Genomic DNA, 14,239 nt, shown 5'->3' with positions numbered 1-14,239 from the left:
CAGGAACTGGTGGCACGAGGAATTTCCATACTAAAATTATTTTTAGAAAAATATGGTTCTGTGATGGATATAAAAACACTTAAATTCTTGTATCAGGATGCCCATCTGGGAATGGGGGGAAAAACAGCATGAACAATTCCTGATTTGCAAAGCTTTCAGTCGTGGATGGAGAAGGGGCTCAGGCTGTTTTTGGTGTTGAGGAAATGCTGAAACCAGCCTGACTTATTTCATCTCCTTCTGTTCTGGCTGATCTCCCCTCTTTCCCCTTCCACCCATTGGCTTTTGTCTCCCATCAGGGCCCTGGTGAAGAGCCTGGCTCTGTGTTCTCCATCCCCTCCTCGCTGGCACTGCCAGGCTGGGATGAGGAGCCCCTCAGCCTTCCCTGCTCCAGGCTGGACCAGCCCAGCTCCCTCAGCCTCTGCTCACAGCCCAAGGGCTCCAGCCCCACCTTGGAGGCCCTTCCCAGACCCTGCTCCAGCTGCCAGACATCTTTCCTGCCCTGGGGAACCCCAAACCAGGCCCCCGTGACCTGGGTACTCCACGTCCTTGATGTCCTGGTCATGCAGTCCAGCCCCTTGTCCCCATGGCAGGCTCTGGGGGTTGATTTGTGGAACATCCTTTGGTGGAGGCTGTGGCTCCAGGTGGGCCAGGGAGATACCAGGGGATAGGGGACCCTGCTGGGCATGAACAGCTTTGGACTTCTCGGGGAAAACTGTGAGGGGGAGCTAAGGCAGAGTGACCAAACCAAGTGACCTCACACAGCCCTGCTGTAGTGTCCCAGGCTGCTGTGTGATGTCATAGCTTATTCTCTGATATCGCTAAGCTGGTCTTTGATGTCACAACCCACTCTGTACAGTCACACAGCCCCCCTGTAATGTCACAGCTTTCTCTGTGATGTCACAACACATTAACTAATGTCACACATCTGATCTGTGAGTTCACAGCCAACTCTCTGATGTCATAGTCTGCTCTGTGATGTCAGACCTCTGCCCTGTGATGTCACAGATCTATCTGTGATGTCACAGAGTCAGTCTATGATGTCACAGCTGCTTGATGACCTCACGTAACCCACTCTGTGATGTCATAGCCCACTCTGTGACCTCATGTTACCAGATGATAAATTGCCTACACCAGGTGAGCACACACAATGCTGGTTCTCCAAAGCCCCAGGCCTATGGAAACCATACAATGCCCATTGTGTGAGAAGGGGAACTGAAATTCACCATCCTCAGTGTCCTGCCAGCTTAGCCAGGCCCACTGGAACATTGGGGTCCACAACCACCAGGGACCACCAGAGAGACCCCCAGGACAGGAGAACGCATGGGTAAATGGGAGGGGAAATATGTTAATGATTTTGGGGAAATGATTATCATATGTGTGTTTAGACCAGGACAATCAGTGAATTTGTATGCAAAATACAGAATATAAACAGAAACCTTCCTGCACTCAGCAGGCACAGCTTTGGGAGAAGCTATCCCCCTGTGCATCTGGCCAAATAAAGAATGCTGCTTCTTAGTTCTACATTGGGATTATGGAGTTTTATTTTGCCAAATTTTTGGTAACAGTCCCACTCCCAAGGAAAGCTCTGTCTGCTGCTGGTCACAAACAGAGAAGGGCTGGGGGGAGATGTGGTGGTGAGAAGCTGCCTGGGGCACAGTGACCATGAAATAATCAAGTTTCCAATATTCTGTGAAAGAAGGAGGGGCAGCAAGAAAACTTCATCACTGGAATAACGCAGGGCAGAACTTGGATTCAGGATGCAGATTTGAAGAGTACCAAATCAGGTACTGATTTTTTAAGGGAAACAAACTTAAAAACAAAAGCGTCCAGGAAGGAGGGACACACCTCAAGAAAGGAATCTTAATGGGGAAGGAGCAGCCTGTGCCTCTGTGCCAAAGTTGAGCCTGAGAGGAAAATTACTGTCCTGGCTGGGCATGAGCTTTTGTGGGAACAGAGGGAAAAAAGAGAGTGCATCACCATTCGACAGTAGGTCAGGCATCAAGTGTTTAAGGATGTTGTTAGGTTGTGCAGAAGGAAAAGTAGAGTGGTGAAAGGTGAATTAGATCTTAACCTGGCCATTTCTGTGAAAAATAATAAAAAATATTTTAAAAATAAACTAATAGCAAAAGGACGGATGAGTAGAACACCTACTCTTTCTTGGATGCAGTGAGGAATAGAGTAACTAAGGATAAGGAAAAGTGGAGCTGCTTAACACCTTCTTTGCCCTAGTTTTCAACATTAGTACAGGTTGTCCTCAGGACAAGTGTTGTCCTGAGCTGGTGGATGGGCACAGGGAGCAGAACAGCCCCCCTGTAATCCAGGAGGAAGCAGCTGGGGACCTGCAGAGCCAGGTGGGCAAGAAGGCGATGGCACCTGGCCTGGATAAGGAATGGTGTGGCCAGCAGGAGCAGGGCAGTGATTCTTCCCCTGTGCTCAGCACTGGTGAGGCCACACCTTGAGTGCTGTGTCCAGTTCTGGGCCCCCAATTTGGGAAGGCCATGGAGCGGCTAGAGTGTGTCCAGAGAAGGGCAACAAGGTTGATGAGGGCTCTGGAGCACAAGTCCTGTGAGGACAAGCTGAGGGAGTTGGGATTGTTTACCCTGGAGAAGAGAAGGCTCAGGGGAGACCTCATCACTCTCTACAACTCCCTGACAGGAGGGTGCAGCCGGGGGTGGTCGGGGTCTTTTCCCAGGGAATAGTGACAGGACAAGAGGAAACAGCTTAAGATGTGCCAGGGGAGGGTTAGACTGGACATTTGGAACAGGTTCTTCACAGAAAGGGTGATTGGGCATTGGAATGGGCTGCCCAGGGAGGTGATGCAGTCACTGGGGCTGTCCCTGGAGGTGTTTATGGAAAGACTGGATGTGGCACTTGGTGCCATGGTCTGGGTGACAAGGTGATGTTGGGTCACAGGTCGGAGTTGCTGATCTCCAAAATCTTTTCCAGCCTGGTTAATTCCATGATTCTGTGATGATTCTGTGTGGCATCATAAAACCAAGGGTCTCTTCTCACAGTGCAGGGCTAAATAGAACCAAGGAGTCTATTTTGGGACTCTGGCACCTCATGGAATTCAGAAGACAGTTGTAACACTGTGTGGCTTTGTGGAAATGAGGAGACTGTTGTGACACTGTGTGGCCTTGTGTGACAATGGGGCCATTCTGACAATGCAGGGCCCCATGGAACCAAGGGGCCATTTTTGCAATGAGGGCTCTCATGGAATGAAGGAAACAGTTTTGCCACCGTGGTGCCCTTTAGAACCAAGAGGCCATTGTGACTCTGTGGAACCTCCTGGAATCATGGAGACCATTGTGACACTCCAGGGCCCCATGAAGCAAGGGAGATGCAAAGTTGAGTGCAAGTGTAGGTCTGCTGAAGGGTAGAAGGGCTCTGCAGAGAGACCTGGACAGGCTGGATCCAGGGCCCAAATCCAACAAGGTGAGGTTGAACAAGACCAAGTGCTGGGTCCTGCACTTTGGCCACAACAACCCCTGCAGTGCTACAGGCTGGGGACAGAGTGGCTGGACAGCGGCCAGCCAGAAAGGGACCTGGGGGCACTGATGGACAGCAGGCTGGACATGAGCCAGCAGTGTGCCCAGGTGGCCAAGAAGGCCAATGGCATCTGGCCTGGATCAGGAATGATGTGGCCAGCAGGAGCAGAGCTGCTGTGCTGCCCCTAACCTGCCCCCAGCTCTGCATACAGACATTGCTTCTGCAGCTCCAGAGAAGGGAACAAAACGGGGATCTCGAGTGAAAAGTTTGCTGGGAGATCCTTTAGTTCATTGAAACCCGCTGAGAGCACAGCTCCTCATTGACACAGTTTGGGGCCACAGCAATGATGGAGAGAAACAAACAACAAGAAGTGGCATAAACAATGGTCCTATTATGCGGACAAGATTATTAGACTGAAAAAGGTAAAAAAAACCCACAACGAAAAAAAAAAGAACTATGAAAAATTATTATATATTTTATTATAAGTGATTTGCAGAAACTGGCTAGCAGTTCAAGGTTTCTGAAACCATCCAATGATCAGTGTCCACAATGCAGCCTTGAGCTCCTGGTTCCTCAGGCTGTAGATGAGGGGGTTCAGGGCTGGAGGCACCACTGAGTACAGAACTGACAGGGCCAGATCCAGGGATGGGGAGGAGATGGAGGGGGGCTTCAGGTAGGCAAATGCTGCAGTGCTGACAAACGAGGATGTGGATAGCTTTATTAATAGTTGGTTGGCTGAGAAAGGCCATACTGACATATTGCCGCTGGTTAAGCTGAAAGAGGGAAGTCAGCAGTCAGCAAGCTGAAAGGAAATGTCAGCAATTAGCAATCAGTGACCTTGCTGCAACATGAGGAGAGGGAGTAGAGATTATTCCTGAATATCTCCTAAGAATATGTAGAAAGTATCAAAAGTAGAACCATAGGAATGCAGAAGTAGGTGTAGCTGCCGATATGTAACTAACCAATCCTGAGCTCAACTTTTGCAATATGCATGAAGCTCATTATGAACTGTATTTAACCCGCCGTACTGATCAATAAAATGGGGCCTGTGATGATCAATTGATGTCCTGGTCTCCTTCCTTCGTCAAATGGTGGAGAATGCGGGCAACAACGCTGTGAGCACCGCTGCGGGCAACTATGCGGCAACGTTGAACCTCTGTCCTTTTTTCTCAGATTAAAAAGAAAAAGGGAACTCGCCACGGTCGAGGAAGTTGGGTGAGGGTCCCCCTCAGCAGGGACGGTGACGGATTATAAAAAGCACCCTTGAGGATCACAATGGTGACTCAAGTCTCTACGTGCCGCAGGAGCCTGGATAGCTGCACCAGCGCGCGCTGATTAACAGGTATGGATAGGCAAGCGGCATACGATCTCTTCTCCTCATATTTAGAAAGGCGAGGAGTAAAAGAGATAGATATAAAAAAGGAATTACCGGGGTTATTAGCTTACGGCCATGCTAGAGGTATATTTAGTAATCCGCATACAGTTCATGAGCTATCAGAGTGGAAAAAGTTTGGGGAAATAGTATTGGATACAATGTTAGACGGTGATAAGTCGGCTAAAAAATTCGGGAAGTTATGGCGGGTGGTGTATAATGCGTTACTTCAGCAGGTCTCTGAGAGAAAGGCAGCAGAAAGGGAGATAGAAGCTCATAAGAGGAATATAGGATATGGTCGTGAGGATGATCCCTTAGCACCTTCTGTAACTAAGATACTTATGCCTAAGAGTCCCCAGCATAGTGGTGTGGAGGATTTGCCTATAGACATAGTGGAACCGTCTGCACCTCCCTTGTCTGAGGGGGAAGGCGAGTCGGATGGGGGAGGTAAGAGCAAACCAGCTTTGCCTCCGCCGCCAGCTTTGCCTCCGCCGCTACCCCCGAGCAGGCTGGCTCCGGTTACAGCTCCAGCGGGGGGGCCCCTTCCCCCGAGTGAGCCAGCTCCGCTCGAGCCAGCTCCGGTTTCACTGTCAGCTCCGGCGGGGGGATCGCTTCCCCCGCGCGAGCCAGCCTCTGCTTCACCGCCTTCCCCGTGCGAAAACTTGGTGTCTGCACCGAAATGCCGGCAGCATAGCACCCCCAAAGAGCCAGCTCCCATCCCAGGGGCACACCGTGATCTATGGGGGGAAATGGCTAATCAAAGGAGGGAAACTTGGGCTGCTGTGGCAAAAGAATTAATGCAAATGGGGGATGGTGAGGCAGTGGAAATAGCTTCTAGCCTTGCATGTCCGGTTACATACACACCACAGTATGATGCACAAGGGAACCTTACGCATAATATAGCAGCATATTCTCCCTTAGATTAGAAGTTGTTAACCCAGCTACGTTCCACGGTTAGTCAGTTTGGAGTAAAAAGTGAGTGCTTTGCAAAATAGTAATCCAGCAACCCAAAGAGTGTTAACTACTTTAGGAGCAAATTGGACCATTGAGGAAGCATTAGAGTGAATGGCGTTAATGCCAACGGCTTTGCAGGCATTCATAGCAGAAGCTCTAAAGGAATTAGGATTGGGGTTACAAAAGCAGGCAGAGTCTACTCAGAATCAGGTGTTAGCTGCCCTTGCTCCTCTCCGAAGCGGCTCACTGACACTCACGCAAGGAGGTTCAAAGCCATTTATCAAGTGTTACCGGTGCGGCAATGAGGGACACACACGCCGAGCTTGCCGAGCGACTGGCATTTGGTGTCAACACTGCCGATCCAGCTCCCACAACACTACGGCTTGTAGGCGCCGGTCGGGAAACCATCAGCAGAGCGTGCTTCACGGGGGCCGCGCCCAGACACAAGTTGCCGCCGTGACATCGGAGACACCAGCTGCCGCGACATTGCTGCCACCTCCTGTCTGCAACCCGCAACAACAGGGAGCCTCGGTTTGGACTTATCAGCAGCAGTAGACGCCACACTAATGACGAATCGGCCTGAGAAAATACCAACTGGAGTAAAGGGACCTCTTATATTAAATGGACATACATGTGGAGCATTATTATTAGGACGCTCTTCTACAACTATGTTGGGATTATTTGTTTTGCCTGGAGTTATTGATGCAGACTTTACAGGGGAAATACAAATCATGGCTTACACCCTTTACCCTCCAATTAAAATAATAAAAGGACAACGCATTGCACAATTGGTACCACTATCACAAATGACATCGGGAATACAACCATTTACTGGGCAAACACGGGATGAAAAGGGTTTTGGCTCTACTGGTTTTACACTTTTAACCGTGGATTTACAAAATAGACCAAAGCAAAAAGTTGAAATTACTTATGGGCATCAAAGCATAACCGTTTATGAATTATTGGATACAGGAGCAGATACCAGCATTATTTCTCCAGAAGCATGGCCACAACATTGGCCTCTATTCCCATCAGCAAATATGCTCACAGGAGTAGGAGGATTTTCATTGGCAAGCAGATCACCTTCTTTGTCTGTGTGCATTGAGGATCAACAAATATCTGCTGTGTTTTCAATTGTGCAACTGCCTCCTACAGTCTCCTGTTTAATTGGATGGGACATTTTAACGCAATTGGGAGTGGTGTTAACTAATCAGCACCCTTTGGGGTAATTGCCATTGCTTGGACTTTCCCCATTCCACTCACCTGGAAAACGGATACACCGGTGATGGTTAAGCAATGGTCACTAAAAGGGGAAAGCCTTATGCATGCTCATGAATTGGTAGAGGAACAATATTCAAAAGGACATTTACAACTTTCCATGAGCCCTTGGAATACACCTATTTTTGTGATCAAAAAGAAATCAGGGAAATATTGTTTAATACATGATTTGCGGGCTGTAAATGACCAAATGGAACCTATGGGAGCCTTACAGCCTGGTCTTCCAAATCCAGCTATGATTCCAGAACACTGGCCACTCTTAATTATTGACTTAAAGGATTGTTTTTTCACCATTGGCCTGCATCCTAATGATATGAAGAGATTTGCTTTTACTTTACCAGCAATAAATCGTGGACAACCAGATAAAATGATGCAGCATTACAGCCACTACGTCGCAGATGGCCAGCAACTATAATATATCATGACATGGACGATATTTTGTTTGCACAGCAACAACCATTTTCCTCTTTGCAGATTGACATTATTAAAAATACTCTTGCTGCATATTCACTTGTTATTGCTTCAGAGAAAATTCAAACTACAAAGCCCTGGAAATATTTGGGATGGACTTTGATGGATCAAATAGTGATACCTCAAAAATTGGAATTACAATTGGACATTAAGACTCTACATGATGCACAGAAGTTGCTGGGAGACTTACAGTGGCTGAAACCCATTGTGGGAATACCAAATCATTTGTTAGAAACCCTACGACCTTCGTTAAAAGGTGTTGACCCTACTACTCCTGTATACCTGACAAAGGAGCATCGTCTTGCCTTGCAGCAAATCAGTAACTGTGTACAACAGGGGTATGTGTCTCGTCAACAATTCGACCACCCTATTGACCTTACTATCTGGAATAGCCCTTGCCACCTGCTTGGTGCTCTCTCTCAACAACAAAAGAAAACGGGGGAGATACGGGTGTTGGAATGGTTGTCTCCACCATTACAGCATAAGAAAACAATATGTTCAAAAATTGAACAATTGGCTGCATTAATCAAAAAGGGGCGTCTCAGAATTCTTGAAGTGGATGGTAGAGAACCTGCTACCATTAGATTGCCTATGGAAAAAGAAACCTTGGACTGGTACCTGATTAATTCGAAGGATTTACAGGAAGCATTATTGACATCGTCTGCAAAAGTAGATACCAGCAAATTAGTGCCTAAAGTTTTGCAATGGATGACAGAATGGAACTGGATTACTCGACGTTGGAATGGTTGTCTCCACCATTACAGCATAAGAAAACAATATGTTCAAAAATTGAACAATTGGCTGCATTAATCAAAAAGGGGCGTCTCAGAATTCTTGAAGTGGATGGTAGAGAACCTGCTACCATTAGATTGCCTATGGAAAAAGAAACCTTGGACTGGTACCTGATTAATTCGAAGGATTTACAGGAAACATTATTGACATCGTCTGCAAAAGTAGATACCAGCAAATTAGTGCCTAAAGTTTTGCAATGGATGACAGAATGGAACTGGATTACTCGACCCTTGAGAGAAGAACGCCCTATAGAAGGAGCTATTACAGCCTTTACAGATGCAGGAAAGAAATCAAGGCGTGCTGCTGTCACTTGGCAAGATAAAGGACAATGGAAACATCAACTCCTCACAGCAGACCCTGCGGATAGTTTACAAACTTGGAATTGTTAGCAGTAGTATGGGCAGTATCCAACCTACAGGGCCTCTGTGGGTCCCTGCTAAGTGGACTAAACCTGCTTTTGATGCAGCCTTTGGTGAACCGCCTCACGGAGGAGGACAAGGAGCGACTGGGAAAGAAACTGCTTTTGGTCCTACAACCGCTACTGCTACAGCTGAAGGGATACTCGAAAGCAGTGGACAGAGCACTGACACACTACTGTCGGACAACCCAGGAGCTGATTGGTTTTATTGACTCATTATCAACTTTTCGTTTAATAAATCCAGCAAAGGAACATTGCCTTGACTGTCACGATCCACATTGTGCTGCCTGGATAGCCCTACATTGTGGGGGTTGTGATAGAACTTTTTGGTTAGAACAATCATTATTGTGGGATTTGTGGTGTCACACTTGTGAACACGAGCACCAGTCGAGTAAAAGTTGGCAAGATGAATTAAGGAGACAAACAGGGCAAAATGCGTATATAGCTCTAAGTCTTTATGAGTCTCCTGAACAAAAAATTCTTGCTTATTATCGATGGGAAGTACAATGTGTCATGAATAGAATTAAGGTTCAAAGTAAATCACGCATAATCTCTGTAAGGTGTAGGAAAGTAGTACCTTTAACACAGCGCTCAATTGTAGGGCCCTTCAAGGGAAATCCTGAAAGGGCACTAGACTACTGCATTGAAGAGTTGCAGAAATTGAGTTTGCAAGTGGCAGGACCAGCAACAGTAGGAGCAGCAAGATTGAAGATAGATAAGAAAAGGAAGGCAAAAAAGGGAACGACCTCATGTAAATAAGGCTATTGGTGATTGCTAATTAATTTTCTATGATTAGGACACTTTTACAGTTGTGGGACCCTCGGGAGGATATAGTTGTTGAGGAGGATAACGAACAAGAACTACGATTGCAAAATAAAATACGTCTTGTGTTAAAGAAAGACCTTGAGCTATTAGCCTCATATAGTAAAAAAGCTAAAGAGGCTTTGCAATCACCACCATTGAATTGGTTGCATTGGATTGAAGAGACAGACTTTTATACTGGTCCTTACTTACATTCACTTCCTTGTTATGTTTGCAAAAGGGATAATGATAAGTGCTATGCATGGGTAGCTTTGCATTGTGCGGATTGTAATCAGGTTTATTGGTATTCACAAAGGTCAATAGGATATTTATGGTGTTTACCTTGTTTTGGAAAGTGGATTCGAAATTTTATCTGGGTTAGAGCTCTTGAACAAAGTACTGGCCTGCCAGGACGGACAGGATTACAGCTTTTTGAGAGTGCTGAACAAGCAATTATAGCATATCTTAGGTGGAAGTTGCAGGAAACACTTAAAATATTTGAAATTACTAAAGCCTCACGCATCATAGCAGCTCACTGTAAAGCTGATTTGCCTTCAAACTTATCTTACGCTATACCTGTAATCAAAGATGCTGATTTATAATTAGATCAGTGTATTCAAAAATTGATTCAGCCTTACAATAGACAATCTAGCAAACCAGGGAAAAGACAGCAAAGAAAGGAAAAACAAAGCAAGCAGAAGGAAAAATGAGGTTTGTTCTTGTTATATTGCTCAATGCTGTAATAAGTGAAGCAGTAGAAATAACACATTTTAGTCAGCCAAGAGAAAATTTATGGGTAACGCTTGCTAATCAAATTAACCAATCATCACTTTGTCTTAGTCTTGGAGGAGTCACTAACCCATTTCGAACATGCCTGGTGGGACTTCCGGTGTGGTCTCCTGGAGAATTTTGCAGTTTGATAAAAAATCAAACTTTATGTATGCCTAACATGTCAAACATCAAATTGCCAGGGCAACAAGGATATACTGCAGGTCAGAGTGATGGCTATCGTCAATGTTTACTGATCCAATCACTCAACACCTCTTTACATTCTCCTCCTGAGGAATTAGATCTTTTTGGCAGTACAAACGCCAGTTTGTCTAACACTACAGCTGGTGGATGGTTTAGCTTCAAATTTTCAAACCGACCAAAAGAAACATGGGCCACCCTAGATTCATTCCTGAATGTGAGTGGAATCTCTCCACAGCATTACAGTAAATGTAACAGCCCAAAAATCACGGCACCAATGAAATTACCCACAGGAATATTTTTAATTTGCGGAGACAGAGCGTGGAATGGTATACCAGCTAGACCACAGGGTGGACCCTGTTATTTGGGAAAACTGTCATTGTTTCATCCTAATGTGTCCTTGCTAATGCAGCTGAGTCAAAATTCAAACAGAAAGAGATGTAGTGTACATGACTTAGACTGCAGCAGGATAGGAGATCCACAGTTTTGGGGCACATTCAAACAAGTGGTTGTTTCAACTATCTTGCCGGGAGGATCTGCCAATAAGGCTATGAATTTAGCAAAGCAATTAGGGTGCTGGACAAAGGATGAGCTGAACAAGACATCACAAATTCTAGACATGCTAACCGCAGATGTGCAGAGTGTTAACCATGCTGTTTTGCAAAATAGAGCTGCCATAGATTTTTTGCTCTTAGCACAAGGACATGGATGTGAAGAGTTTGAGGGAATGTGTTGCATGAATCTGTCTGATCATTCGGTGTCCATTCACACTAAGATAAAAGAACTGCAACAGGGACTTCACAATCTCAAGGAAGAAGAAGGTTTAGGAATTGACGAATGGCTTAAAAGCTTAGGACTTGGGCCATGGCTGAGGAACCTTGTGACCTATGCTATAGGACTGCTGGGTGTAATTTTACTGTTTTTGCTTATTATGCCTTGTATCTTTAATTGTATTCAAAACATGGTCAGCTGTACAATAGCAAAAACCTGGCAAACTAATCTCCTTCCTCAAGAAGAAAACAGGGGAAATGTGGAGAGCTTTATTAATAGTTGGTTGGCTGGGAAAGGCCATACTGACATATTGCCGCTGGTTAAGCTGAAAGAGGGAAGTCAGCAGTCAGCAAGCTGAAAGGAAATGTCAGCAATTAGCAATCAGTGACCTTGCTGCAACATGAGGAGAGGGAGTAGAGATTATTCCTGAATATCTCCTAAGAATATGTAGAAAGTATCAAAAGTAGAACCATAGGAATGCAGAAGTAGGTGTAGCTGCTGATATGTAACTAACCAATCCTGAGCTCAACTTTTGCAATATGCATGAAGTTCATTATGAACTGCATTTAACCCGCCGTACTGATCAATAAAATGGGGCCTGTGATGATCAATTGATGTCCTGGTCTCCTTCCTTCGTCACAGGGAGATCACAGCCAGGTGAGGGAGGCAGGTGGAAAAGGCCTTGTGCTGTCCCTGCTCAGAAGGGATCCTCAGCACAATCCTGAAGATCTGCACATAAGAGAAAACAATGAACACAAAACAACCAAAACCTAAAGAAACTGAAAACACAAGAAGCCCAAGTTCCCTGAGGTAGGATTTGGAGCAGAAGAGCTTGAGGATCTGTGGGATTTCACAGAAGAACTGGCCGAGCACATTGCCATGGCACAGGGGCAGGGAAAATGTATTGGCTGTGTGCAGCAGAGCATTGAGAAAGGCACTGGCCCAGGCAGCTGCTGCCATGTGGGCACAAGCTCTGCTGCCCAGGAGGGTCCCGTAGTGCAGGGGTTTGCAGATGGACACATAGCGGTCATAGCACATGATAGTCAGGAGGAAAATCTCTGTTGAAAAGAAAAACACAAAAAAAAAGAGCTGTGCAGCACATCCTGAGTAGGAGATGTCCTTGGTGTCCCAGAGAGAATTGTGCATGGCTTTGGGGACAGTGGTGCAGATGGAGCCCAGGTCGCTGAGGGCCAAGTGGAGCAGGAAGAAGTACATGGGCGTGTGCAGGTGGTGGCCGCAGGCTACGGCGCTGATGATGAGGCCATTGCCCAGAAGGGCAGCCAGGGAGATGCCCAGCAAGAGGCAGAAGTGCAGGAGCTGCAGCTGCCGTGTGTCTGCCAATGGCAGCAGGAGGAAGTGGCTGATGGAGCTGCTGTTGGACATTTGCTGTGGCTACACATGGGGATCTCTTCATGGAGAAAAGGACATTGACGTGTTAGAGGAGATATTTGTAACCAAAATCAAAGCCAGTTCCCATACACCCTCCTCTGTTACACACATGGATTATTTTAATTATTAATTAACAGGCTTCTGTGTTTAAGAGTTCTGAGGTTTTCTTTTTGAGCTCTCCCCATTTGTCTTCTGATATTCTTGGCTATCAGAAACCCTCTACATTGTTTCTGCACTCAGGGAGAAAAGAGTAAATTCTGTGAGACAAAATAATGAGAGGAGAGTGAGGGGAGATGGCCTCTCATTCTTACCTATTCAGAGTTTCTCTGGGATTTAACCTTTCTCAGGTGGAGAGTGATCATCTTCCCATGTTTTCCCTCAAATATCACCAGGTACTGCTGAGAAGAGATGGATGCACCCCAGCCCAGCTCCACATTTGTAGCCAAGGACTCACGTTGCTCATTTCACCAACCCAGCAGCATTTTCAGTGTCAGAACATCTCTGCCTTTCCCCATCAATCTTACCACTCAGAGATGCTCTAGGACAAGTTTGCACCCTGGATTGAAGCTTCCAGCTTGGACTGAAATCTCAGACACTTCCAAGTGTCCTATGATGGCACTGGATTGAGGGAGATGCAGCTCCTTCCCTGGCTGCCCTGACAGCATTGCCCAGAGCTGGGCACTGGGGACAGCGTCACCCTGAGCCAGCTGTGCCCCCTGCCAGAGCCCCCAGTGCTGGGCAGCTGCTCCCAGCCCTGTGCTCTGCAGAGGGAACTGGGCCTGGGGCTGCAGAGCTGCCCCACAGCTCTGCTGCAGTTCTGCCTGCACAGGAGGGGCTGCACGCCTTGGAGCCCCGGCCCTGAGGGCAGAGGCTGGGCTGGGGCACAGGAGGGAGGGGGGCTTGTTCAGAGGGAGGGGCTGCACTGCAAGGGATCCTGTGGGCATCTCTAAACTCTCCCTGCCACAGCATTGCTGGGGTTTGTTTTCTCTCATTGCCTGATCTTCTCTCTGCTTCCTGGAGATTTTCCTCCTGCAGGTGTTTCCCTGTGCCTCATCTCTCCCTGCCAGCACTCACAGACCCCAAACCTCTGTGCCCTCTCCTCGGCCCTACAGGACTCTGCCTTTTTGCAGAGCAGTGGCTGGGGCAGGTTCTGTTTGCAGATGGGACAAAGGACAGCTCAGACTGAGTCTGATGGGTCCAGCAAAGGGGATGATGTTGTTGTCCATGGGCAGAGAGGCTGAAAACATCTTAGAGATCTCCTGTGAACCTATTGATCACTGAAAGAAACAGTTCAGATTTCTGAGATACTTTTAAAATTTCATAATTAATAATTCATAATCAATCTTTAATGTTAATTCCCCCACTCCCTGCCATTCTCCAATATTAGGAAACTGAACACAAAGTCTTTGGAAATGTCCTAATTTTTGATGAAATCCTTGTATTGGAAATATTTTATGACTGAGCAGCATTCCTCAGCATGTCAAAGCTTCATGAGCATTTCACCCCCCCCGCACCAGAAATAATCAGAGTTTTAC

General features: G+C 46.6%; 1 protein-coding gene across 1 annotated transcript; it reads right to left on the bottom strand.

Annotated features, from left to right (window-relative positions):
- Positions 1–4,000: 4,000 nt before the first annotated feature.
- LOC102065445 (olfactory receptor 14J1-like) lies at positions 4,001–12,698 on the bottom strand. Its single transcript, XM_074529569.1, has 2 exons — positions 11,956–12,698; positions 4,001–4,190 (listed from the first exon to the last, which is right to left on the bottom strand). Exons 1-2 carry the CDS (start codon positions 12,696–12,698, stop codon positions 4,001–4,003), a joined length of 933 nt encoding a protein of 310 aa, XP_074385670.1.
- Positions 12,699–14,239: the final 1,541 nt, after the last annotated feature.

The sequence above is a fragment of the Zonotrichia albicollis genome, chromosome 30 (assembly GCF_047830755.1).
Source record: "Zonotrichia albicollis isolate bZonAlb1 chromosome 30, bZonAlb1.hap1, whole genome shotgun sequence".
Classification (NCBI taxonomy): domain Eukaryota; kingdom Metazoa; phylum Chordata; class Aves; order Passeriformes; family Passerellidae; genus Zonotrichia; species Zonotrichia albicollis.
This window is presented reverse-complemented; position numbering and strand designations above follow the sequence as displayed.

Excerpts from the sequence above, each read along its gene's own strand:
- LOC102065445 (XM_074529569.1), bottom strand. The coding sequence starts at position 12,698 with ATGTCCAACAGCAGCTCCATCAGCCACTTCCTCCTGCTGCCATTGGCA. Across the intron at positions 4,191-11,955 it reads CACCTGGCTGTGATCTCCCT|GTTTGTCAGCACTGCAGCAT; the intron begins GTGACGAAGGAA and ends ATCCACATCCTC.